This window comes from Hemicordylus capensis, chromosome 5 (assembly GCF_027244095.1).
Source record: "Hemicordylus capensis ecotype Gifberg chromosome 5, rHemCap1.1.pri, whole genome shotgun sequence".
NCBI classification, from domain to species: domain Eukaryota; kingdom Metazoa; phylum Chordata; class Lepidosauria; order Squamata; family Cordylidae; genus Hemicordylus; species Hemicordylus capensis.
The window spans coordinates 118,822,603-118,848,154 of NC_069661.1; the positions used below are offsets into that span (position 1 = coordinate 118,822,603).

At 47.7% G+C, this 25,552-nt stretch overlaps 1 protein-coding gene and 2 long non-coding RNA genes across 7 annotated transcripts in view; 2 read left to right on the plus strand and 1 right to left on the minus strand.

Annotated features, from left to right (window-relative positions):
* The window catches only part of LOC128326527 (uncharacterized), a 139,490-nt gene extending 118,093 nt beyond the window's left edge, over positions 1–21,397 (plus strand). Inside the window, exons 2-9 of one of the 3 annotated variants that reach the window (XR_008308099.1) lie at positions 10,671–13,217; positions 14,199–14,268; positions 14,864–15,031; positions 16,250–17,230; positions 17,332–17,439; positions 17,776–17,821; positions 18,064–18,244; positions 20,375–21,397. This is a non-coding gene — a long non-coding RNA (uncharacterized LOC128326527). Of the gene's footprint in view, positions 1–10,670; positions 13,218–14,198; positions 14,269–14,863; positions 17,231–17,331; positions 17,440–17,775; positions 17,822–18,063; positions 18,245–20,374 lie in introns of all 3 variants that reach the window. The other 2 variants (XR_008308098.1, XR_008308100.1) reach the window with 2 other exon arrangements.
* Positions 8,397–24,517, minus strand: LOC128326528 (uncharacterized). Of its 3 annotated transcripts, none has more exons than XR_008308102.1 (4): positions 24,379–24,517; positions 21,943–22,119; positions 21,411–21,496; positions 8,397–14,259 (listed from the first exon to the last, which is right to left on the minus strand). It is a non-coding gene; the product is annotated as an uncharacterized LOC128326528 (long non-coding RNA). The 3 variants fall into 3 exon arrangements; XR_008308104.1 differs by having other exon boundaries at positions 8,397–18,595; XR_008308103.1 differs by lacking the exon at positions 21,943–22,119.
* FBXL5 (F-box and leucine rich repeat protein 5) overlaps positions 24,442–25,552 on the plus strand; it is a 51,757-nt gene continuing 50,646 nt past the window's right edge. The window contains exon 1 of the mRNA XM_053253495.1: positions 24,442–24,635. Coding sequence (XP_053109470.1) covers positions 24,552–24,635 — 84 coding nt within the window. The 5' untranslated portion in view covers positions 24,442–24,551. The remainder of the gene's footprint in view (positions 24,636–25,552) is intronic.

Sequence of the window (25,552 nt, forward strand, 5' to 3'; positions counted from 1 at the left end):
TATCTAGCTCAGTATTGTCTTCACAGACTGGCAGCGGCTTCTCCAAGGTTGTGGGCAGGAATCTTTCTCAGCCCTATCTTGGAGATGCCAGGGAGGGAACTTGAAACCTTCTGCTCTTCCCAGAGCAGCTTCATCCCCTGAGGGGAATATCTTATCTTGCTGTGCTCACACATCAAGTCTCCCATTCAGATGCAACCAGGGCAGACCCTGCTTAGCTATGGGGACAAGTCATGCTTGCTACCACAAGACCAGCTCTCCTCAAATTCTATTTGGCCAATGGACAAATTTTGGAATATCTGGGTGGACCTAGGGTGTTCAACTGTACCCGAGAATGACATGATACTCTGTGCATGTGCAGAGAAACAGAAACTTCATTTCCAAGAAGAGGTCAGTCATTACCTGGAACAAAGTTTATTCCATTTCCATATGTTCCTATTTAAACAAAAAGTGTCACAGTCAGAAAGCAAATAAAGGGTGGGGAATTCTTTCCCGCTTCAAATGTTGTAACCTGCCTCTAGGGTGTACAAGTACAGAGCAGTACATAAATAAAGTACACACAGAGAGAGAAGTAGAAGAAAAGCGGGGATCCTTCTTTGGAAGAGGAGAAGCAGCAGCTTCTTTGGAGGAGAAGCAGCAACAAATAAGCAGGGCATCTAACCCAGATCCAAGAGATTCCTGGGGATCCCGGGTGGGGGGGGAGCTGAAAACACACACACACACACACACACACCACCACCACCACCACCCAATATGATTACAAGAAATATGATTGCTTATGTTAGGTTTGCTGTGCAGCTGCAGGCAGCTCCTGAGAAGACAGAGGCAGACAGGGCTGTACCCTGTGAAGGTGTTGGGGTAGGGTAAAGGGTGGGGGGATGCAGAGGTTTCTGATAGGGAGCCACAGGAGGAAGAAACAGCCCAGGTAGCGATCAGTCACCCACCTACTGGTTGTTGGGGGTGGGTGGGTCCAGGTCGCTGAGCCCTGGCATTGTTACAAGAAGAGGAGGCAGTAGCAGCAGGAAGTGGAGGAGACCCGAGAGTGAGGAAGAGTGGAAGAGAGGGAAGGGTTTCCCTTTCCCCGGAGAAATAAGCAGGGATTACTCTCACAGCTCACGCAGGGATTGCTCTCACATCCCCTTGAATGTAGGAATTTCCTGTGCTGGAGACAAAGAACTTGCAAGCTAAGCTTGTAAGGGGAAAATAATGGCCAGAGGTGGGGAAGCACCTCAGACAAAGCGTAGCTGCTTATGCCTCTTCCCAGTTCTCCACCCCATTGTTTGGGGCCAGGGAGGGAGAGAGCCCTCCAAGGAACTCCTTCTCAGCAGCCTCTGCTGCCACGCCTCATGGCTTGTGCAACACGTGTGTAATGCATCAAGACTGCAAAGGTGCAAGGGGATGGGTGGCACAGGACCAGCTGCATTTAGCCCTCAGCTGCCTCCCCCCCCCCCAGCTGCTGCGCACAACAGGATAGTAGGAGGGCGGGAGGGCTGCAGGCAGCCACTGCTGACTGCCACCAGAAGAGATATGGGACCGGGGCGTGTGCAGCTGGTCTTGCCTTTTGATGGCTTCACCCCCGCTCCCTCCAAACACTACATCTCCACTGGCCGGCCTGTGCACATGACCAGTGGCACAGGGACATGTGGAGGGCCCTCCCATCCTGCAGCTGCCGGGCAGCACGGTCTAAGCACATGGCCGTTGGGTCTGGCAGCGGGGCCGGGTGCAGTGGATTTTTCTTTTCTGTTGGCACTGGGGTGCCGTGCAGCATGGCTGGTGGTGGGGGCATGGACTCCCTGATGTGCTGCCACTTGGAGGCCCCCGCCCCACCTATCCCCCAGCACTGTGACACTGTGCCGGCGGCCCACGGAGTCCAGATGGCCACTGCTGCCATTACTTAGAGGTTGTCTCTCACTTGAGCAGCACCAGCACAGGGGCATTTGAAGCCCGCTCTCGGCGGCGCACACATTGCAGCCAGGCCAACACTACACATGGCGGTTGGCCCGCAGCCATTTCAGTTGCTGATGCAGGGTGGGCAGGCATGCCGCCATGATGGAGGCCCCTGGGGGAGGACATTTGGAGGGCCCCTCCACAGCGGAGGACCAGACTTGGGCCCAGAGGTCCGATCCTAAGAGTGCCCCTGTATATATAGATTGGGAGAGAAAGTTGGTGGAGTCTGTGTCTCTGAAAAGGAACCACCCAGCCCCATTCTATTTGTGATCCTCATCATTCTTGTTTCCTTAAGAGCCTGACAAATAAAGGGAGTGGTTTCAGGGCTCAGTTTTGTTTTGTTTTTTAACTGTAGGCTTATTCACATGAACACTAGAAATATAAGTAAGTAAGTAGTAAATGTATTGTTATAACCACTGAAAAAATTAAAACAAAACACAATGTACCATAAAGTTACTTCAACAGATAGTGGACCGGGTCTCACGATCAGGGAGACCCGGTTTTAACGGGTGAGCGGGGAGCCCTGGGTGGCCGGATCGGCTGCCCACACAATGGCCGGCTCTGAGATGGAGCCGGTGGGGGCTGGGGAGCTCGGGGGCTGCGCGGCCCCCAGAAGCCACAGTTTGCCCTGCGCAAGCGCACAGGGCATACTGGGGAAACCCCTGAACTGGGAGGCTGCTTTTAAGCCTCCCGGCCGGGGGTCTACTCACAAGTAGCCACGGCACCGCGCCATGGCTACTCACGAGCAGATAGCCCGGGTTTGCGGAGTGCTTGCTCCGCAAACCCGGGCTAAGGGGCAGGCTATAGGAGTGAGTTAGCCACTCCAAAACCAACGGGCTTGGCTGTGAGCCCGTGGTTCTTACCATCACAAAAATTGGGCTATGTCAGGGTCTGGCTTGCTACCAAGGAAGTTCACGAAGCAAGCAGAGCTGCTGAAATCCGAGACTGCTTGGCTGAACGGCAAGGTTGATTTACGAACGTTGATTCTCAGCAATGAGTAGGAGGCTAGAGAGGTTATTTATAGAGTAAGCCGAGAGATCCCAGCCGGTAGGAATTCACTGCTGGTCAGCCTTCAGCAAAAGGCGTTTGCTTCTTCTAACAGCCTCTAATTGCTCTCTGCGTCTCGTGATTCTGCGCTGTTGGGGAGTCATTGGTGGTTCACTAGATTGCCCTCCTTCGCATTGGTCCCCCATGCTTTCTGCTGAGTCAGGCTGCCGTGCTTGCTCCAAATCACCAGCTGGATCTGCCCCAGCTGTTTCAGGAACGCTGACAGCTGGGCTCTGCCCCTCAGACACTCCTGACTCGGCTGGAAAGCTGCCAACCTCCCCTTCCTCCTCACTGTCGGAGCTCAAGGGCATGACAGGCTAGGATTTTCCTAGCCCAATTTTTGTGATCGTAAGAATAGCCCCATAGAATATTAGTTAAGCTAAAACCAACACTACAATTTAGAACAAGGCATAGCAGATGACTTAAATTTCTTTCTAAGTTTAAAAGAAAGTAAGGCAGAAGTGGCAACTTGATAACTGAAATATGGAATCACATCTGCAAGAAGATAAATCAAACATTCCACATCCAAACCCCTGAATTTGTCTATGATCTGTCTCAAAGTTTTCCCCTAATCACATAATAGAAGGGACAATAAAAGACATAGTGGATAATATCCTCCACTTGACCAGTGCCACAAGGGCAAATGCGCTGTTCCACCAGAAGTTTATGGAATCTCCCTTTGAGATATGCTGTGGGCATAGTTTGAAAGTGTAAAGTTGGAAAAACTTTCCTCAGTGATGCACAAAATTAACCAGGTACTGTGAGAAACTTATATGTTTCTTATAATAGCAGTACCAAAATGAGCTGTACCACAACAGCAGCTCTACAAGAATCCCATTCAAGAGTCTCTAATGTTTTTCTGCTCTAGGAGCCGGGTTCCACCACCAAAGGCAAGGAATAAAACTACTGAATTTCAAACATTACCCCCTGTAATTTCCTCCTGGATCCACCCTTGGGCCCAAGTGGGCTAACTTGTGGACTGCCTAACCGATCTGAACCAAATTTGGCACAGTTGTAGTGAGTGACACATGGGGACACCTCAACAGCATCGTTTGTGATGATGTCATCCACTCCAATTCAAGATGGCAGATATGTGAACATTTAAGGCTAAAATGGGCTAACTTGTGAGGATGGTAATTATCAGTTAAGATTATAGTGAAAGTAAAGTAGGCAGATTAGGTTTTACCAGAACAACTTGATGAAATTATTCTGACGCATGTGAAGTTTTCATGGTTTAACAAATACAAATGGTGAAGACAAATCATGCACAAGTCTGTGTAAGCACTACCAAAACATGCCTGGCTTCTCCTTTGGTGCCATCTAGTGGATATTCATTTTTATTTGTTTATACCAAACATTGACAAATGGTCAGGGACTGCCTGCCTCAAACAACAACTATAAGCTTTTAAGGGTGGGACAGTGGTGGCCAGTCAGTAAGGGCAGGGAGGGCTGTGCCCCCACCCAAACGGACAGAAAACACCTTGTGGGTTTTGGTTTTTTCTAAAACTTACAGTGTTCTACCAGTCAGGGGAGAAAAGAGGCAGCTGATCCACTGGGAGGTGGGGAACTTCCTGCTTCCTTCTCCAGCTGCTGCAGCTTCCTCCCCCGCAATGCTACTGGAGAGAATAGCCTGCTAATCAAGACTAATTCCTTTTGCACCCCCTGTAATTTCCTCCTGGATCCACCCTCGGGCCGAAGTGGGCTAACTTGTGGACTGCCTAACCGATTTGAACCACATTTGGTACAGTTGTAGTGAGTGACACATGGGGACACCTCAATGGCATAGTTTGTGATGATGTCATCCACTCCAGTTCAAGATGGCAGATGTGTGAACATTTAAGGCTGAAGTGGGCTAACTTTTGAGAATGTTAATTATCAATTAAGATTATAGTGAAAGTAAAGTAGGCAGATTAGGTCTTACCAGTCTAATTCCCTCTAATTATTATCCCTCTAATTATTATCCCACTAATTAATTCCCTCTAATTAAGGCTAATTCCCTCATCTCGTTGCTTTGGGCACCCTGCATCACCGCTTGCCCAGATCAGATATAAAAGGGCAAAAGAGACGAGTGTGCACGTCACTATGTGCAAACCTGTGGACTACCCAAGTGTTGGAGATGGACTTCCAGTGCATCAACCTTTTGCACCAACTATCCTAATGACCACTAGGGCCATTGGGTGTAGAGACAGTGAGTAAGGGTCTCCCTGACTGTTCTACCTGTCTCTACTCTATGACCCCGATCTGACTCTTCCGCACTTCCTGTGCTGCGTCACAATCCTTCCTTTCTCTCCTAGAGAGAAGATGGAAACATCTCTCTCTCTCCTTACCTTTTCATTATGTAGTCCTTTAGATTATGTTTTGGTCTTTCCTATCCAGATGTACTTAACTAATAAATACTTAGCATTTAGTTCTACAAGGATCTCCATGAGTTTTTCTCTAAATAGCTGCAACAACTAAACCATCCTCTGGTACCTACTCTGTAACTGGAGTGTGTGCTCATTCCTTAGTGCTCTGCTGTTTTACTCACTGAGGGTAAAAATAACAACCTTCCACAAGAAGTCTCTTCACTAACTGTGAAGTTAAGCACACACGGGACTTTGCTGTCGGGAATCCAAACTGTTTTCCCACAGACAAAATGGATGCTGCTCTTCTGGTGACAACAGAGACTCAATAATCCCACCCCCACCCGCTGGCCTTTATTACTGTCATTGACCAGCAGAACACAACAAACATTAACCAAAACAAAACAATTGGTTTATAATTTATTAAACTGAAACAACAACTAAGACAGATTAACCATTTGTTGACAAATTTTACAAGCTATAAAACAAGAATTTGCAATGTTTAAAGAAATTAAATCATTCTGGTCTTTCAGGGCAAAAAGGGTCTTTTCCAGCTCCATCTGGAGCTGCCAGGGATGAAACCTGGGACCTTTTGCCTGCAAAGCAGTGCTCTGCCACTGAGCTACAGCCCTCCATTATGTACCATGGGTGGAAGCTGATACTCTCCAGGATGGGAGGGGTGTTGAGAGGCATCTAGGCCCCAATCCGTTCCATCAGGAGCAAGGGGCTTAGAGGCCTCATCAGTTCATTTAAAAAATAATTATTATTGCAGATGTCCAGTGAACATCCTCTTGATTAAACTGATTTAAGTGGACCGATGATGATTGAGACTCAGGGGAATCCATTCCTCAGTATTCTTGACCATTAGGAACCAGTAGCAGCTTGTCCTAATGCGTCAGGGGGCGCCAAAGGAGACACCGCTGCCTCAGCTTCCCAGAAGCTCCCCTCTCTCCTGCCCAGCCCAAGAGCCGCACTGCCTGAAGGTTGGCCATTCGTCAGGTAAACCTACGCAGTTAACAGCACAGCTCTACCTCATGAGTGACTAGCCAGCATGCCGTTTTCAGTTTCAACTTAGGGGAAATTTCCATTGTGCAAGGCTCCTCTTGCAGCTGCAGTGTGCAGGGAGTAAAGGGGGTGATCTGGAAAAGCCCTGTTTGTGCGTAGGCCTCACAAATGTATTCCTGGATGAAAAAAGGGCTTTTGTAGGGAGAGGAAAGAACCGAGCATGGCTTCCCCTTCATGATGTGCTGCAGCTATAGGGCAGGCCTCATGCCCGGCTTGCAAGGACAGAGCCAGTGTGACCCAACAAAGGTACTCAGCAGTGCCAGAAATGTTCCACTTTGCTCAGCCAGTTGCAACGGGATTGCCAAGATGGTAACAGTCTGCACATCACCTTGCAGCAGGTGCAAACCTGAGACACACCCCACTCCCATGGACCAGGTGCTTCTGTTGGAAGCATACACAAAATCCAGGCTCCCTTCTAGTCAAAAGGTCCACGTTATAGAATGAGGTGATTCAGATCCTGGTAGTATTACGAGAACATTGACAGAAGAAACAGAAAAGATTGAGATCCATTGCACCAGTGCTGTGGAGACGGAAAGGTCTATCATGTGCCGCATTGGTGAGTTCCAGAGGCTCCTTGTAGTGTGAGAAGCCACAGAAGTATGGATTCCAAGGATGAGAATATAGCAGCAGTGTGTGTGTGTGTGTGTGTGTGTGTGTGTGTGTGTGTGTGTGGATCAAGGGGCAAATGATCACTCTGAAATCTGCTTGACTCAGTTTTTCTTCTTTCCTTCCAGGGGCCTGAAGGTGTTGGCACAAAGCCAGTGGGCTTGTGAAGCATCTAGCAGGACATGGAACTTGAATGGCCATCTGCTGCATTTGGCTAAGATTGTGCCGTCAAGTTGGTGTCAACTTCTGGTGCCCCATCCCTTGAGGGGAATATCTTACAGTGCTCACACACCAAGTCTCCCATTCATAGGCAACCAGGGTGGACCCTGCTTAGCTAAGGGGACAAGTCATGCTTGCTACCACAAGACCAGCTCTCCTCTCCCTAAACCAGCTCTCCTCTCCCTAGAGTACTGTAACACTCTCCCTACTGTAACACCTGTATGGATAAGTCTCTCTTTACTGCTCTGAAGATCCAAATGTTTGGAATATTCTTCCTGCCATTTAGAGAAAAGGCATGGTCATGTTGTCTCCCCAATGACTGGAGCACACAAACTGTCCCCTGATCTAAGAGGCTTTTCTCATTTAAAAGCACCATCCCTAAATGTGAAGGATCCCATACAGCAGGGCATGACTCTTACTCTGGATCCTGTGACTCCAAATTGTATGCTACCTATAATCTCACCCAACTCCCCAGGAATTGTAAAAAAGCTGATCTTTGGATTCAGTAGCATTATGGGGTTTGGTTCCTCTCTGGATTCAGTTACATGTTGATAGACATGTGCATTTATTTTTTGAATGAATGGAAATGGGTCATAGGAACATAGGAAGCTGCCTTACACTGAGTCAGACCATTAGTCTATCTAGCTCAGTATTGTCTACACAGACTGGCAACGGCTTCTCCAAGGTTAGAGGCAGGAGTGTCTCTCAGTCCTATCTTGGAGATGCCAGGGAGAGAACTTGGAACCTTCTGCATGCAGGTGCTATTCCCAGAGTTGTCCCATCCCCTAAGGGGAATATCTTACAGTGCTCCCATGTAGTCTCCCATTCAAATGCAAACCAGGTGGAACCTGTTTAGCAAAGGGGACAATTCATGCTTGCTACTACAAAACCAGCTCTCTTTCCTTGCTGAGGTCCCATTCATATTTGTTTCCATTCACTCTGAAACAATAGCACCCCTGAAACAAATGGCCATGAAGGGTGTTCAGCTTTGGGGGCCCATTCACTAACATTTGTTTTAGTAATGGCTTCTTGTGATGTACCTAGGGTCCCAATCAAGCCTTCTCCCCCCACCCAGGTGTCAATTAGCAAGTCAGATTAAGACCCCCCCCCCGCCTCAAAATAGCTGCCACCCAGACCAGAACATAGAACTGCTTGAAAAGACTGAAAAATATATTTAGGATAAAAATAAACAACTTTATTAGTTAGCCACCCCATAACAAATTGTTCTCTGGGTGGCTCACAACACAGGATTAAAACATACAATAAAAACACATAACACATAAATCATAACAGACAAAAAGCTAGAAAATACAAAATACAATACAAAGCAGTTTAAAAACTCATTTTAAAATCTGTTAAGAGTCAAATCAAATCAGAAAGCCAGAATTTAAAAGGCCTGGGTGAACAAAAAGGCCTTTACCTGGCATCCGCATGAACAAAGTAATAAAGCCAGGCAAACCTTACTGGGGAGGCTGCCACTGAAAAGGCCTTCTCCCAAGTAGCCACCGCCTCACCTCATTTGGCAGGGGCTTCCAGAGGAGGGCCTCCAAAGATCTCAAGGGACCGGGTCTCACGATCAGTGAGACCTGGTTTGGGGCAGTGAGCGGGAAGGGAGCCCTAGGCAGCCGGATCGGCCGCCCACACGATGGCCGGCTCCGAGACAGAGCCGGCAGGGGGTGGGGGGAGCGGGGGCCGCGCGGCCCCTGCAAGCCCCAGTATGCCCCCAGCTGGGGGGCTACTCGCGATGCTAAAAAGCAGGTTTGCTGGAGCGCTCGCTCTGCAAACCTGCTTTTTAGCACGGGTTCTTGAGCGGGTTACCTGCTCAAGAACCACCGGGCTTGGCTGCGAGCCCGGTGGTTCTTACGGACAACAAAAATTGGGCTAGCCTCTGCTAGCCTGATTTTTGTTGATCGTGAGAATCGCCCCATTGTCTGGGTTGGGACATATGGGACAAGGCGCTCTCTCAGGTAACCCAGTCCCAAGCCATTTAGGGCTTTTATAGCTTATACTATAATTGGCATGATTCTTCCACTGGTTTTCTTTCTCACTATGAGTTGGCCACAACCCTTAACGGCTGCTCCCACCTGTCAATCACTCTACTCTGCTCAGCCTTCTGCCTCACTCTCCAACTGGTACCCATCCTTCCATTACAGTTTTCTTTGCGGAAATGGAAATACTCTATTGTTACTTTAACTGCAGGAAACTGTACCCAAGATATAAGGTGTCCAATTCAAGGTGCTGGTTTTGACCTTTAAAGCTCTTAATGGTTTGGGCCCTGCATATCTGAAGGACTGCCTGCTCCCAAGGGTTGCTGCCCACTTGATGAGGTCATCTGAGGGGGCTCTGCTCTGGGTGCCAACAATGAGAGAGGCTCGGTTGGCATGCACATGGGACAGGGCCTTCTCTGTTGCTGTCCCCAGACTCTGGAATGCTCTCCCGGTGGTTATTCACTCCTCAGTCTCCATCACAGCTTTTAGAAAGCATGTTATATCTTGGCTTTTTACCCAGGCTTTTATATGATTGTCTCTGCTGCTGCTCTTTGTACTTTGTATTTTGTATTGTTTTTATACTTGTGTCTAAAAATTTTTAAGCAGATTTGTCTCATATTTTTAGCTTAATATTTTAACTGTATAATTTTTATAATCTTGTTTTTAAAATTTTGCTGTAAACCACCTTGGGATTGTTTTTAATGAACGGTGGTATATAAATTTAACAATAAACAAACAAACAAACAAACAAACAAACAGCCATCACCTCCCAATAGGACCCATTCTGCCATTGCAGTCCCTTTTTTTAAAAAGAAAATCGCCATGCCATGGTGACCATTTTGAAACAAGCATGCAGCAAAATGGTGGCACATGGTGGGTGATGTGATTAAGCAGGATGGCAATGGGGAGGAGGTGGCTACACCCTGGAGCTTTTCTCCAGACCCAGCAGTTCAGAATGCACTATTTTTGTTATAAGAGAAGAGAAACAAACAAATAAAAGCAAAAATTGACTATAATAAACAAAACCAAGATAAATTAAATGAAAAATCAGATGAATGAAAAAGGAAAAAGAAAAACAAATGAAAAAAGCTAGTTTAAATGATTTCTCTCTCTCCCAAGTCTCTAAGTAGTAGCTTAAAGGCATCGTCAACAAAAAGCATTATAAGGACAGGAAGTGTCCCTTTTAGTTAGCAATGAAGCTGCAGGGGCCCAATTCTGTGTGGGAGCATGGTGAACAGTGCCCCGCCCCCCAACATGTCTGCTCAGGGTTATTTGCCTCTCAAGTGACCACACTCCTTTTCCAAATCCTCCCCAACACTGTTTTGAAGTGCAAAGGAGCCACTTTCTGCTTTATACACATCTGTTAAGGACCGCTTGATGGATGTGTGAAGTTCCAGATCCCCTGTAAAGATCGAGTGAGTACCAGCGCACCCATTCCTCTCCCCTCTCTCATTCACAGACGTCTATCACCGAAGAATCCATGGTTCTAAAAGTCAGAATTGGGAACAAGAACCTGAATCGAGACGATTGCCACCAAATGGTCTTGTGAGATGAGGGACAAGATTCCCATCCTATATGTGGCCGGGCTGGCCGGGAGAGGGGAGATTGCATCTCCGCCCGCAGTAGACAGAGTGTGGGACAGATCCAGAATGGAGTAGAAATCCAGATGTAGTATGTTGTCTAGAATTTTGGTAGATGGGACAAGATGAAGGTGAAGGGGTGCCTATTGAAGAAGCTGTTGAAGCCTCTCTTTCCCATTTCAAATAGACAACAGCCATCCCCTCAGGTAAAAGCCCAGAGTCTCCACAGCAGGAGAGATGGCCCTCGCTCCTGACTCTGGGGACCACCTTGTCTCTCACTTTAGAAACTGCTCCCTGGAGATAGGAGAGAAGAGAACATCTGGATGAAGATGACTTATGGGGTTCAGCTCCTCTCAAGGCCAAACTACACATTAGCAGGCATGTGCCTTCCTTCTTGAACAAATGGAAATAGATACCAGTGGATACCATTCCACTCTCTATGCAAGGAATGTATTCCATGCATAGAATACATGACAAGGAATAATGACAATAAATGACAAGAAATACGCTTTCAATTGTGGACCTCCCATGCACTGGCATTTCTGTTAATAACTTTTTTTTCTTTTAATAAAGAAATATCAGGTGTCTATTTTACATGCTGTCTTTGGACCAGAGCTCCAGGATGCAGCCAACAGATGTCAATGGCCATTCTGAAGGATGGTGGCCATTTTAAATTATGGTGGCCATTTTGTTGACCACAGTGTATAATATCACAATGGTTGATTGTTGGACATATGATAAAATAAAATGGCCACAAGCATGTGGTGGCTGTGCCCTGACACTCCCACCAACAAGTTAGAACACATTTGTGCCCTAGAAAGGTCAGAGTGAGTACAAGAGCAGGCATTGCTCCCCTTTGTCTTATTTACAGGGTTCTGACATCCAGGAGGCTGAGATACCACAGGTCAGCACTAGGGGTCAGGAGCTGGACATGGAAAGCATCAGCAATTCCCCGGGGTACTCGTTTCTCGGCTGAGGGGCAGCAGAGAACCACCCTTAAGAGCCCAGGGGGTTATGGGGCTAGATGGTTTAGCAAGAAGCCTGTGGGTGGGTGAGGGGAGAGCAAGTCTCAAAGCTCTGAGCACCATGGAGGGTTGTTTTTCTCCATCTCCTTTCACAATAATGGAAGTGAAGATCGCCTGATAAAAGGCAGCAAGTAGAGGACAGATGAGAGCAGACCCTCATTATGACAAGCTGTAACAAGATATATGGAATTCATTGCAACAAGATATGCTGTTGGCCACTAGCTTCAAATTTTTTTAGAAGTGATCCTCTTGGAGAAGATGCCCATTAAAGGGTTTATCCTGTTGCTTTAATTACAATAGAAAAACAATTATGTTTGTGCCAGCAATATCCATCTTTTCAATGGCATGCGGCAAGTTGTATCCTTCTAAATGACATTTTTAATGGGTACCCAAGGTGCCTTCTGCAAGATCTGCCAGTAAGTTACAGGCAACCTCCTTTACCTCACTCTCTTGTCAGAAAGGCAAACATGACATCATCGCAACAGCTTGGGTGAATGTGTTTAAATGGCATTGCCCATTGTGAGTGCTTTTAAAACATTCCTTGCTTTTAAAATATGCAACACACATGCAACAACACCTTATGTTTCCTGCTGCAAGAATGTGAAACTCATATTTTTCTCCATAAAGGAAGTTATTTGCCACTGCAATCATTGTTTTTGATAGAATCCTATCATTTTATTATCTGTTTTGTTTGTTTGTTAATTTGATTTATTTTATTTGTATGCCACCTGTCTCAGCACAGCTCAGGGAGGTTTTCAAGCAAAAGTTCAACCTGTTTAAAATTCAACATAAAACACAAAATGAAAAGCAGCTCATTAAAAAAAAAAAGAGAACATAAAACTCATTGCAAAAACTATTTTAAACCAAACAAATATGGATAAAAGCCAGGCTGAAAAGAGGGGTTATATGGCTCCCTTGAAGGCCTTCAAAGATGATAACTGAGCAAAATATAACATACCCTGCTAAATGAGCAAAGAGGGCCCATGATTTCAGGATATATGAGAATCAGGACTCTCTCCCCAGGAGGTCAGGAATGAACATCCATTTTTTCATGTGTATGGGCTGTGGGTTGTGTGTGTCCCCAGTAGGAGACAGAATGTAGAATGGATCCAGTTCTAGATGCTACAGCATGGGAGGGATTTTTATTGGTGGGATGGGAGGAAATGCAGGGCTCCAGTATGCATTGACAGTTGAGCATCACTGAAAACATGATGAAATACTCTTTTGGCCAGATGTGCCAAATGCCTTTTGTTCTAAGAGGCACTTCTTAGAGGGTCATCCATTAATTCATCCATCCAAGGTGGTGAATGCTCCTGTTTCTCTTCCCTCTGCTTCCCAGTTCTCCTCTTCAGACAAGGATGACACAATGTATGATATCAGCAGCACCTTACGCCCAGAGATGTAAGTTTGCGGCAGTATATAAATTTGATAAATAAAACAATTTGAACATCAGCACCCCATACAGCATGATGGATGGCCCAAAATTATCTGTTTCTCTGGAAAGTGTGATCAAGCCCTACTCACCAGGAACAGGATGCTACTTGGAGAAAACCCATTCCTTGGGTTTGCCTCTCAGAAGCCTTGGAACGTAAATGCAAGCACTAGAACATTCCTGTTTCTCTCCTCTCTCCTCTCCAGTGATCCTCTCAAAATGCGTACGACACTATGTATGATGCCAGCAGCATCTAGGACAGGCCTGCTCAACTTAGGCCCCCCAGCTGTTTTTGGACTACAACTCCCATAATCCCCAGCCACAGTAGCCAATAGCAAGGGATTATGGGAGTTGTAGGTCAACATCTGCAGGAGGGCCGAAGTTGAGCAGGCCTGATCTAGGACAAGATGTGGGACTCTCCACCAACCCCCATTTCAGCCAGGTACCTTCTTCTCAGTTGAAGGGCTACAGAAGTGGCCTTAGGAGCTGGTAGGGGACTAGGGAACATTTAACGTAGCAACCAGAAAGCTGCAAGGGACAGGAGCAGTTCTCCAATTTCTGAGTACCATGGAGGGATGTTTCCTCCCTCCCTGCTTTCTGATAACTCTGGAGGAGGAGTTCACCCAAGCAAGTCAGTTGGCAAAAATCTGCAGTTGGCTATTAGCTGAGGGACCTCCGAGACCCCCATGTTCCTAACATGACCAGGTGTTAGGGAGAAACACCAGAGAAGGGCTCTTGTCTCAGTACCCTCTTTGTGTGCTTCCTAGGGCCTCTCAATGGCCACAGTTGGGAACAAATGCTGGACTTAGGAGATCTTTGGTCTGATGATGTTCCTATGCCCTCCACAGGAGGCTAGATTATGTTTAGTGTCGCCTTGGGTCCCCATTTTTTTTCTTCAGCTGGTTGCCATTTCCAACAGGACAGTTCTTTAAGCAGCTCTCCTCTCTCAGGAACATCAGCAAAGATGAAGGAAGAGGACAGCTGGCCCCAGATTGGTTCTTCTCAGTCCATCTGGGAGAGGTAAGGAATGAAAACCAAGAGTGACCTCCTTTGACACCTCTGCCCCTCCTATCCACTGTTTCCCCCACCTTTTGCCTAATAACACACGTAGAGAGCTATATGATGCCTTTGCCAGAGGTAGAAGTGATGCTTCCCAACAATCTGAGCAGAGGAATTGGTGCTCCACAACACAATCCCCTGTGACTGGTTGACCGGATGAAGTATGTCGATTGGCCAAGAAGTCTTCCAAGTGGCTTACAGACATATTTGAATCAATTACTTCATATAAGCTGGGGTGAGCTTCCCTATGCAGATCATCCAGCCCAGAACAACCAAAAGACTCCTGCACTACACAGGATGGCTCCACTGGAGAGCTGTGTGGCTTTGATGGCAGTCACTGTCCTCACAGGATGGGGCTTGAGGGACTTGCCCTCTTCCCTTTCTGATGTCCATGACTCCAGCAGCTGACTTCGGGAACCCTGAACTGGAGAGAGCGTCCTCCAGGTCCAGATTTGGGTGCAGACACCCATGGCACTGACCTGGCCCTGAGAAGTCTCCTGATCCATAACAGTCTCTCGGATCAGGTGGTGAGGCCTGACCCTCTTCTTCTCCTCAGGGGAGAACAACAAAGAAGATCGAGCAGATCATCCAGTCTGCAGAGCATCCCAGTGAGGTGAAGGAGAGGTTCCCTGAATTCCTGGTCAGCCTGGTCAATAAGATCCTCACAAGCCTGCAGAGCATCACTGAGGGAGCCGAGAACCAAGAGTCAAAACCTGTCTCCTGAGTAAGTCATGGCAATGGGGAACGCGGGGGCAAAAAGCCCATCATTCTGGGAGGGCAGGCTAGGGACACATGTCCCAGGCCCCAGTCTGATGTGTGAGGAGCATTTCTGGCCTATTGGAGTGACTCTGGCACAATAGTCCCTTCCCTCAGCTTCACAGGAAAGACCCCAGAGTTTGCAGCCCATTTGGCTTTGGAAAGAGTCTTAAAGTATGTCTGCCATGGTTTTTTAAAAAACAACATGTTTTTAAAAACATGTTTAAAACATGTCTGTGGGGAAAGTCATTCCAGTCAGAGGTGGGGCAAAGCGAAGAGATTGTGCTATAGGTTTGCCAACGTTTTCTCTAGCTCTACACCTGTGCCTTGATTAGCATCCTGTTAGGAATAACTTAAGTAGTGAGATAAATTGAGGGGAAATCTTTAGCTTTGGGTCAGCTTCAGGGTCAGCATTGTGGAGAACCTGCTGAGGGCCATCAGAAGACCCCACTGCTTGCCTCTGAGACCACCTCTGGATCCATAACATTGCTGGGCCCAGGAGGAGGTCTGCTTAAAAGATGGCAACCCTCATGTAGCAACCCTTTGCCTGCCCCTCTGTCCTTCCCTACAGCCCCTCTTCTGCCCTTCAGGTCACCATATTCATCCCTCTTATCTTGCTCCATCTGATTCCTCCTAGCTTCTGCTCACCTGTGGGAACATCAACATAGCCCCAAGTAATGTTCTTACTATGAATCTGGAAAACAAGTTTATATTAGTTCTTTTGATTTCAATCCTTAGTGACATTTCTTTGAGAGTTTAGCCTCCTATCACTCAAGTCAAGATATTCTAGGCCTTGCAGTAAAGAGTCTGAATCCCACCCACCACCTCACTTCTCATTTTACTGAGATGAAGACTTCCTTTTAGGAGGAGGAAACTGGCACATGAGGTGGGAAACAATTCACCCCCATGGTCTCTCTCCCATGATCCAACCTAGTCCTTCCCTTGCCCACTCCCTCTACATTGTCCAGACCCTCTTAGAGAGGTGGCACAGGTGCCCCCAGAGAAGACCTGCTGGGAAACCTTGTGATCCCCTCACAGCTGCACCCAGGTTGTGGCCCTCTTGGTGAGGTGAAGGCAAGTGCTGAGATTTCTCAGGAAGACTGGGGGCTGTAGGGAAATTCGGGTCAGGTCTGCTCTCTCCAGGCCTCCCACTCAGGACTCAGCAAGGGCCTCTGGTGTATTGCAGGGCCCTCCTCCACACAACATCGTCCACAGTGCCCAAGCTGAAAGAATATCTGGCTTCCATCTTCATCCTGGAGGAAGATCCAGAGAAGCATTCCCTTGCAGAGGAGGCCTTCGCTGTTGAGGTCAGAAGCATGTTTGCCAGTGTAGGCTTCACTGAGAAGAGGGTCTGGTCCAGGGGCTTATGGGTGTTGTGCTCCTTTAACCTATTTTAGCTGCTCATGAAATACCAACATGTCACTTCCTTGGAGAAGATCTGGACACTCCTTGTAGCCTGGCTAGTCCTCCCCAGCCAGACCATCTTTCACCTCTGTAGGAGGCAGCTAAGATCCGAGGGGCAGCCATGAGGAAACATCTGGATCTCCTGCAGCACTGCCACCATCACAGGGGTACAAACCAGAACATCACAATCCTCATTGCAGTGCTGATGTGCGTGGAGGACAAAGATCTGGAGGTAGCACAAGTGAGGCCCCACCTGTCCCTGCCTCCCCGTTTAGGCTTCCCCAAATCTAGGCCCGAGAGTTAGCCTCATGGGGTGGTGAATCAACTTGCAGCCCAGCTGTGGCCTTTCAGAGAATGGAACTTTCTGCCCCCTTGCACTTTCCCTTCCAAGAGTTCATCCATGGCCCTTCTTTCCTGGGATGAGGCAAAGCTTCCGCTCTCCTGCTTCCCCTCTTAAATCTGGCTCCCCCAAAGTCCTTCCCTCAGCTGTGCTTCAACCAATAGAAGACCATTGAAATCTAAAATCTTCCCTACCGTTTGGAGCAACCTAAAATGTTGCTTTGAATCCCCGAGTCCAGCGGCCACAGTAAGTGCTGAGAGGGAGGCCTTTCTCACCCCCTTTCTGTCCTCTTCTTTTAAAAAGCCAGCCAAGGACAATCTGCACCTGCTGGCGGAAGCCTTCCAGTGGCACCTGAAAGGTAGCCTGCTGGTGCGGGAGACTTATAGTCTGCAGGAGCTGCTCCATAAGATCTTCAAGCGTGTGGTAAGAGCAGGGCCCCCCCCCCTCCACCCCTTGGCTCAGGGACACTTGGGTGACACTGTATTCATAGGGGACTTAGGATTTGTCTTTGCTTGTTATCCCAGATTTGGCAGCTCAGCTCCGGAAATGCAGTGAGATGGAGACCTACAACACCCTGGGGTTCTTCCACAGTGAGCAGGCTTCAGTGAGAAGAATGACTGCCATGCTCATCAGTAAGCAAAACAATATTTTTGGGTCTCCCTTAGTGGGTCATCTTGGTGGGCAACATTTCACTCTCTGAGGGTGCTGCCAGAAGGATGTGGAGGTGCAGGAGATGTTGCCTCCCCAGGACTGGCTCACTGAGTGTTAGCTAGGTCTCTTGACTTAATTTCCTCCCAGGGCGACTTAAAGAATCCCTGGAAAAATGGCTCAATCTGTCAGTCTCAGAGGGATTACAGAGGGAAGTACTTCCTGTCTTAAAAGATGGGATGCAGACTGTTCATGCACAGGGTCCTTAACTGTGGTCCTATTTCCTTCCACCCTTGTTTTTACGTCACCTGGTCCACAAGAAAGGCAGTATCCACACTGAAGGGAATGTGGACACCTACCATGCTGGTAAGTGGGAAGGGACAGGGAAAAGACCTGTGAAGGGAGAGGGCTAGGTTTAGCTACCAGACCTCAAATGGGAGGTCTTGGTTGCATTCTCAGGGATGCTCAGCAGCAGGGTTTCCCAGAGTAAAGGATCTACCCCCTGTTGGTGTAGAAATGGTGGGGCTTGGTGGAGGGTGGGGTGATTTCTTCATGAGTCCCTTTCATGTTTAGGTGCTAGTCCTGAGCCTTTTCCTTCATCCCTCCAGGACTGGAGAACTTGGTTGTGATCAGGACCCCGAAGTTAGGCAAGTTGCCTTCAAGACAGAGAAGATCTTGTGGAAGGCCTTTCCCCTCCACTCTTGGCATGGGCTGCCGTTTGGTGCTTCTGGGTGGGCTGTAAGAGGAAAAGATACCTGCCAGAGTAGGATGATCTCACCTGACCAACTGGTGAGTAGACCAAGGCAGGGGCTTGGGCACTTGCAGGGGCCCCAATGGTTAGGAAGGGGATGGGCAGGAGGAAGTTGGGTAGCCCTCCCTCTTGCTGGAATGGCATCTAAGGCACTTGTAGCTGGTTATACTAGCAGCAAAAGGGAAAGAGGAAATCTCTCAATTTTCTCCTCAATGAGGAATTGAATATTCTGGAAGGATTCTCTGGTGGTTGAAGCTGATGCAGGTAGTGTCACAGGGAAGAGTGCAAGAAGATTCTAAATCTCTGATCCCTTCTTTCCTTGGAACAAACCCCCCATGCTCTTCCCTTGAAACATCAGAAGCTGAAGGGAGACTTGAGGAAGATAGAGCCTGCAGTAGATAGAACAGAATGTAGTGCAGCAGATCAGGGTCACCCAAAAAACCTCATGGAGTGCAGCGTACATAACATCGGTCCACCAGAAGGCATCAATCAGAGAAGTGAAGTTTGGGCTGAAGAGTGTGGGGGAAGCAGGTTCCACTCCCTTGACCCAAGGAAGCCCCACCACCTTGCCTCTGCTGGATGGCTGCAGGAGGAGGCTACTAGGTGACCCTGTCACCCAGGGGCCCTTTCAAACTATTCTTGGGCTTTCTTTGGGTCTGGGGAGGCTGTGTGGCCCCAGCAGGAGAGGAAGGTCACTACCTTCTTCCATTCACACCAGTTGGGGTTGGGGACACATTCCCTTTCTTCCAACTTTCTCCCCATCCCCAACGGTCAGGTTTCCCCTGGTAGGGGAAGCACCATTCAGGCATCTACCCCTTTCCCTGCCGCGGGTGTGCTCCCCCTCCACTTTCCGCAGCCACGCCTCACTTCCCCTTCCCTTCACTCCTCCTTCCTCCTTGAGGTTGCCAGCAGCATGCCTCCCCTCCAAGTACTTATGAAGTCTTTGGCACATCCCCTCCCCACCCTGATACAGCAAAAGGGGTTCCTTCTTTACCCCAGAGGGGAGAGGGCAAGGGAGGCATCAGTTGCAGTGTCTGCCAACGCAGTGGGAAGGTGACTTGCAGTGTTCTCTCTGATTTTTCTCATCTGTGTGCAGAATGAGTTTTGTTCTGGATCCCTTCAAGGCAGTGCGTGTGCACATGCATTCAGAGTGGGACCTTCCTGATTCAGCCTGAGTGAGATCTAAAATTAACCAGGTGGCCCATCCCAGGAGGCAGTCACGTGATCATTTTGGAAACTGGGGACATCGGCAGATGTGATGCAGAGCAGTCGGTGGGTGTGAGGAGGGCTGTAGGGAACCTCTAGAGTCCCTGCAGTGATGGCGCATTGCACAGCTGATTGGGCATGGGGGGTACAGCCATTTTCAACTCTCTCCCCTCCTCTCCACCTGCTGGAATCTGTTCCTGTTGGTCAGCCAGCCCTTCTTCAGATGGAAAGGAGAGAAGGGCAGAGAAGTGGAAATTGATCCCCCTCCCGCTCTGTGCCCATTTGGCTGGGGCAATGAGCTCTTGCAGCAGGGATGCTGGATGATCTCTGAGGGCCCGTGGCCCTTCTTATGCTGACCTCCCCCTGTGCACCACACGGACATGCAGCTTCCCTGAGGTTATGCATGGAAGCCTCCTCCACATTGTAACTGCACAGCAGTTGGGCCAGGATGCAGTAGGTGCCCCTAAGTCTCCTCCTGAGATGGGCCATCACTCTGACTGTATTGTCCACACTGACCCAGTCAGGCTCCCTCTGCACTGGCAAACCTTGCCAAGGATGCCTTTATCACCCACTTCCTCACTCACCCCCTTGCTTCCTTCATTCTGCTCTGGACAAGCAAGGAGCCACTTTTGCTCTAGCAAGTGGGGAGGGTGAGCAGAAGACCCCTTGAGAATTGGGGTGGGAGAAGTGATGATGACACTGTCCCTTGCTGTACAGAGGGGAGCAAGATAAAGCAGAATTCTCCGGCTTGCATCCTGGTTAATTCCCTGATTTGGGGTGAATTTTTGAAAAAAAAAATTTAATGGTTAAAAATTGTGAAATCTGGTTTGTTTCAAGCCAGAACTTTACCAAAACTTCTGAAACGGAAGACTTCCTTTGACCATCATTCCACTCCCCTGTGCAGGAATCTGCCCTTTGTCTTCATGAAAATTGGTAACAGCATTCTCCTTTTATATTTCCAGAATGGATGGGCATACAATTATGAAATCTGGCATACATGAAGTCCACACCGAAAGGACTCAGTGTAGCTAATTTGAAACACACAGCCACTTTTTCATACTGTATTTACAAACACTCATCTGGATCAGCATCTCCATTCGGTCAAGAAGTACAATCTGGAAGTGTGAGAAAAATCACCCCCAATGGTGAGCATGACAAGGGGGCTTAAAAGCACTGAAAGGAAGGTGAAGCTCTGCTACATATAAGTCGGATCTTTCCTAAACTATGGCAGTCTAGGAACATAGGAAGCTGCCTTTTACTGAGTCAGACCCTTGATCCATCTTGCTCTGTATTGTCTACACTCTACACTGACTGGCAGTGGCTTCTCCAAGGTGGCAGGCAGGAGTTTTCCCCAGCCCTCCTTGGACATGCAGCCAGGGATTGAACCTGTGGCCCTTTTCATGCAAATGCTCTTCCACTGAGCTATCGCCCCATCCTCTAAGGGAAATATCTTATGCTCAGATGTAGTCACCCATCCAAATGCAAACCAAGACAGAGCCTGCTTAACAACAGGGACAATTCATGCTTGCTACCACAGGACCTTAAGTGGCACAGCGGGGAAATGCTTGATTAACAAGCAGAAGGTTGTTGGTTCGAATCCCCGCTGGTATGTTTGCTCGACTATGGGAAACACCTATATCGGGCAGCAGCGATATAGGAAGATGTTGAAAGGCATCATCTCATACTGCGTGGGAGGAGGCAATGGCAAACCCCTCCTGTATTCTACCAAAGAAAACCACAGGGCTCTGTGGGTGCCAGGAGTCGAAAATTACTTCATAGCACACTTTACCTTACCACAGGACCAGCTGTCCTTCCCCAATAAGACTTTTCTACTGCATATTTTAACATTGTAGAAAGAGGAGCTAACTGTTCCATCTTATTTATTTGTTATTTCTCTGTGTAAACCACCCTGAGCCATTTTTGGAAGGGCGGTATAGAAATAGAATAAATAAATAAATAAATAAATTACAATTGTACAAAGAGAGAAGAGAGCTTCACCTGGAGGACTTGGGGGCCCAGACTCCCCCATGATTCCAACTCCTTTGTGTCTTTTTTCACCTTTGGCTGACCTGGGCTCATCTGGACTGAGAGAAAGAGAACAGAACAGAAACTAGAAGATATAGCATTGACTTCATCTGTCAGTCACATGTTTAAGTCACTTCAGATGAAGTCACTTCAACTGTCAGTCACATTTGTCAGTTACATGGAATGAACTTATTTTGTCAGACTGCGTATCAGGTTGTTCTTTCTTGGCATGGTTAATAAGGCTAATGTCTAAGACCCATGTTGATGTCAGTTTACAAAGTTTAGATACAGGTCATTTTCACATTGGATTAGGACTTTACTGTGGGATAGATGGGGTGGTTAGTAAATGAGAGTGAGGGAAAGGTTCACGGCAAGAAACTCTCACAAAATAACAGACCCAGACTGAAAAGGAAACCTCTCACAATTCAAATCAGTTGATTTGCCACCCTGGTGTGGGAGATCTACTGAACTTGTTTCTGCCAGGAGCAGAAATGAAAACACTCACCTCTTATTCCTGTCATTCCTTGTCATCCCTTTCTCCCAATCTGTCCTGGCATTCCCAGGTAGCCAGGAGGCCCTGGCCACCCAGGTGCTCCATCTTTACCAGGGGGTCCTGGCCGTCCTGGCTGAGAGGCCAATTCCACTAGCATTTGCATTTGAGAGGTGTAATATACTATCCATTCTGCAGGGGGAGAAAAAGGGGCCATGGTGTTTGCTGTTGTAATGATGATGGGTTGCATGTTCATTGGTCACTCTGCTGGTAGCAGCGAGGAATGCTTCAGGGGCCTTGTATTTAGCAGCTTGCTGGAAACCCTGTTGAGCTCACAGCTAGAGGATTGATGAGGCAACCTCTTCTTCTAGAACCTGTACTCTGATACTTACAGAGAGTGTCAGCCTTTTAAAGGTATTTCCTTGGTATCGCTGGAGCCAGTGAAGCAATCAAAGGTTTGCTTCCCATATCCTGAAAACTGTACTCTTATTTTATTTTCATTATTTGTAACATTTTAATACCACCTTTTTACTAGAAGTACACAAGGTGGTGCTCAATAAGAAAATTAAAAACAACCAATTTAAAAACTTGCAACATAAAAAGCCAACAAAATGACCAAATCAACGGAACAGCAGCCATTCATAAAAGCCAAGCCTGGTGGAAATAGGTGATCTTAACCATCTCCTAAACATGGAGATCAAGGAGACCAGGAGAAGGGGAGGGCAAACTAAGAATCTTTCTTGTAAACATGTGAAGAATATTTTTGTTTGTGATTTTTGGTCCTGTCACAAACCAGACCTCCTGAGTTTCTTGTTTGAGAGCCATGATTAACAAGCTATTGTAAACCGCCCAGAGACATCAGTTTTGGCAAATATGTCAAATAAACAAACAAGAAGAACAGATCTGGCTCAAGAATTGTTCAGAGCCTCCTGAGTTAGCAGCCCAGATAAATAAATGTCAAATAAATAAATGTCAAATAAATAAATGTCAAATAAACAAACAAGAAGAACAGATCTGGCTCAAGAATTGTTCAGAGCCTCCTGAGTTAGCAGCCAAGATCCACCTCTCACTTCCTGTCCATCAAACTGCTAACTTCAGCTGATTTTTGGATTGTTTGGCCAATTCTCATACCTGCCACCCTCCCCACCCCCCTCAGCCTGTTACTAATCGTCAAACATTTTGTTGAGCTCTTGTCTGATGAACCTGCATATTTCATTATAATTGACTACATCTCCCTAGTAAGAAAGCAAAGAGGAGAAAAAGTAAACGTCAGTCAATATGGTGGAAAAACATTTTCCTGTACCTTATGCCTGTACCTATGATGAAAGCCCAAATCAAACCTACACTCCCAAGTTCATCCTTCCTCTCCTGCAGGGATTCTCAAATTTGCCCCCCCCCGGCCATTATGTCTGGGAATGATGGGAGTTGTAGTCCAACAACATCTATGGACTCACATTTGGGAACCCCTTCTCTATTGCAGGAACTCCACTATGTTGGGCTGCACTGCAATTTTGTACTTTGATTTTCCCCCTGGCTGTTGCCTTGGTAACCAATCCTCTTTTCCAAGAAGCTCAGAGCAGCTACTGTAACCTTGCAACAATCTGGTGGTTCTGTGCCACCCAAAAATATGTCCCTGGGGGCTGTACATGTGTGCTCCAGGGACCTATTTTTGGATGGCACAGAACACAGAATGATGAAAATTGCCTTTCTCTCCACCTGAGTGCCCACACTGCTTTAATCTGGAACACAGAATACTGCCCAGATGTCGCCTTTACTGCAGCCATGCTTTGTTAGTCAGAATTTAGCTTGTATACCTCACTTCTTGACCATGAGGTCCTCAAAGCAGTTTACAACATTTAAAAACAGAATGTTTACTACTTCTTGCATAGTTTCCCCCTCTCTTCCCAGAACCTTAGTCCTCACTATGTGGGATGGTTCTGCCTGTCGCGGACCCCTTCCCTTCCCAACGTCTTATTATACTGGCACTTACTCTACTGGCCAGTACAGTAACTATTCTTTCCTCACCATTTTTGTTTTCAATTAAAAAAAGTCGCGCCATGATCTTGGCTCCAAAGTGTTCTTCCCCTTCCCCCCAAAACACACATACACACTGGAGTGTAAGTTTACAGTAGTTGAATCAGAAGGTGAAATGCCTATTTATGTTTATGCAGCTTGGTATTCAAATGTAAGTTTCTGATAGATTTCTCTTCAAGCTAAGGGCACTGACTAGCTACAATCAGAGAGACTGAGCATGCTCACAAAAAGCGTCCCTCAGTCCTAAAACCTGACAGAGTCCCACAAACTTATTTTCTTGGCTACCGGAAAACTGAAGGAGTGTGGAAAAATAATTATCTTGTGACTTGTGTACCAAAAAGCACTACCAGAAAGAGAAAAGCGATAAATAAGAGAATTTGCCACACTGGCTTAGCCACTGTACAATATTTGGTCTACCTTCGTCATGTGACCTTACGCGGGGCGGGAACAGCAGCGCTTGCACCGCCTTCCTTCAGTCTTGAGTAACAGTTAGAGGCGCGTGCGCAGGAGAGTCCGTTCCTGCCGTCGCCAGGCGGTTGACCGCGGCCGCCGTGCGAGCGTCTCTTTCGGCTCTCTATGGGGAGAAGAAGATGGCTCCCTTCCCTGAGGAGGTGGATGTTTTCACGGCCCCGCACTGGCGGATGAAGCAGCTTGTCGGGCTTTACTGCGACAAGGTATGAGGGGCGGCTTTGAGGGGCGGGTGCAACCCCGTGGGCCGCTCTTCTCTTCTCAGTCGCCGAGACACGCCCCCGCCCCTCACCCTCTGGCCTCCGTCGGTATCTCTGTGCGCGCACGCGCGCACCCTCGGAGCGAGAGACATTAGTGACTGCGCAGCTGTCACTGCCTCGCGCGCAACGCAAGATGACGCCCCCCCCGCAGTAGCAGCCCTTCCCTCACCCCCCGCCCTTCGCCCTCTCTCATTACTGTATCCCCTCCTCTCAATTCGTTTTCTGTAGATTCCAAACCTAAGCGCGGGCGTCAAGGAATTAGAAGCCCTCCTGCATGGGGGTGCGGGTCACTTATAAGTTAAAGCACTGACGTGACGCCAGCTCTGCCTCGCTCCCCCTTCAAATCCAGAACTCGCCCAACCTTTGGATTTAATCCCTTAGCCTTGACCCCAACTGTACGCCTAGGGCCACTCGCAGATATTCATCCCTTGTTACCCTTAAGTCTCCTTTGTCCCCAACCCTCCCGTCCCCAACTGAAACCTAAGAACATGCAACTGAAGTGAAGTTGTATTCTCCCCCCACCCCCGTCTAGTTTTTATTCCCTCCATCTTTTTTTGGTGTTATGCTTTAGATTGCAAGCTTGGAGCAGGGACAAGACTTTGTTTCTCTGTAAAGTGCTAGATACGTTAATGACTTAATAAATAATTTTATTGTATTTATAAATACAGTTTATACAGTATGAGACTAAATACAATAATGACTGCATGTAAGGTGACTGTCTCTGCTCCTCCCCTCACCCCAAGTAGGAGCCCTTCCCCCTTATTTATTTATTACATTTATATCTCCTTCCTCCAAGGAGCCCAGAGTGGTGTACTACATACGTAGGTTTCTCCTCACAACAACCCTGTGAAGTAGGTTAGTCT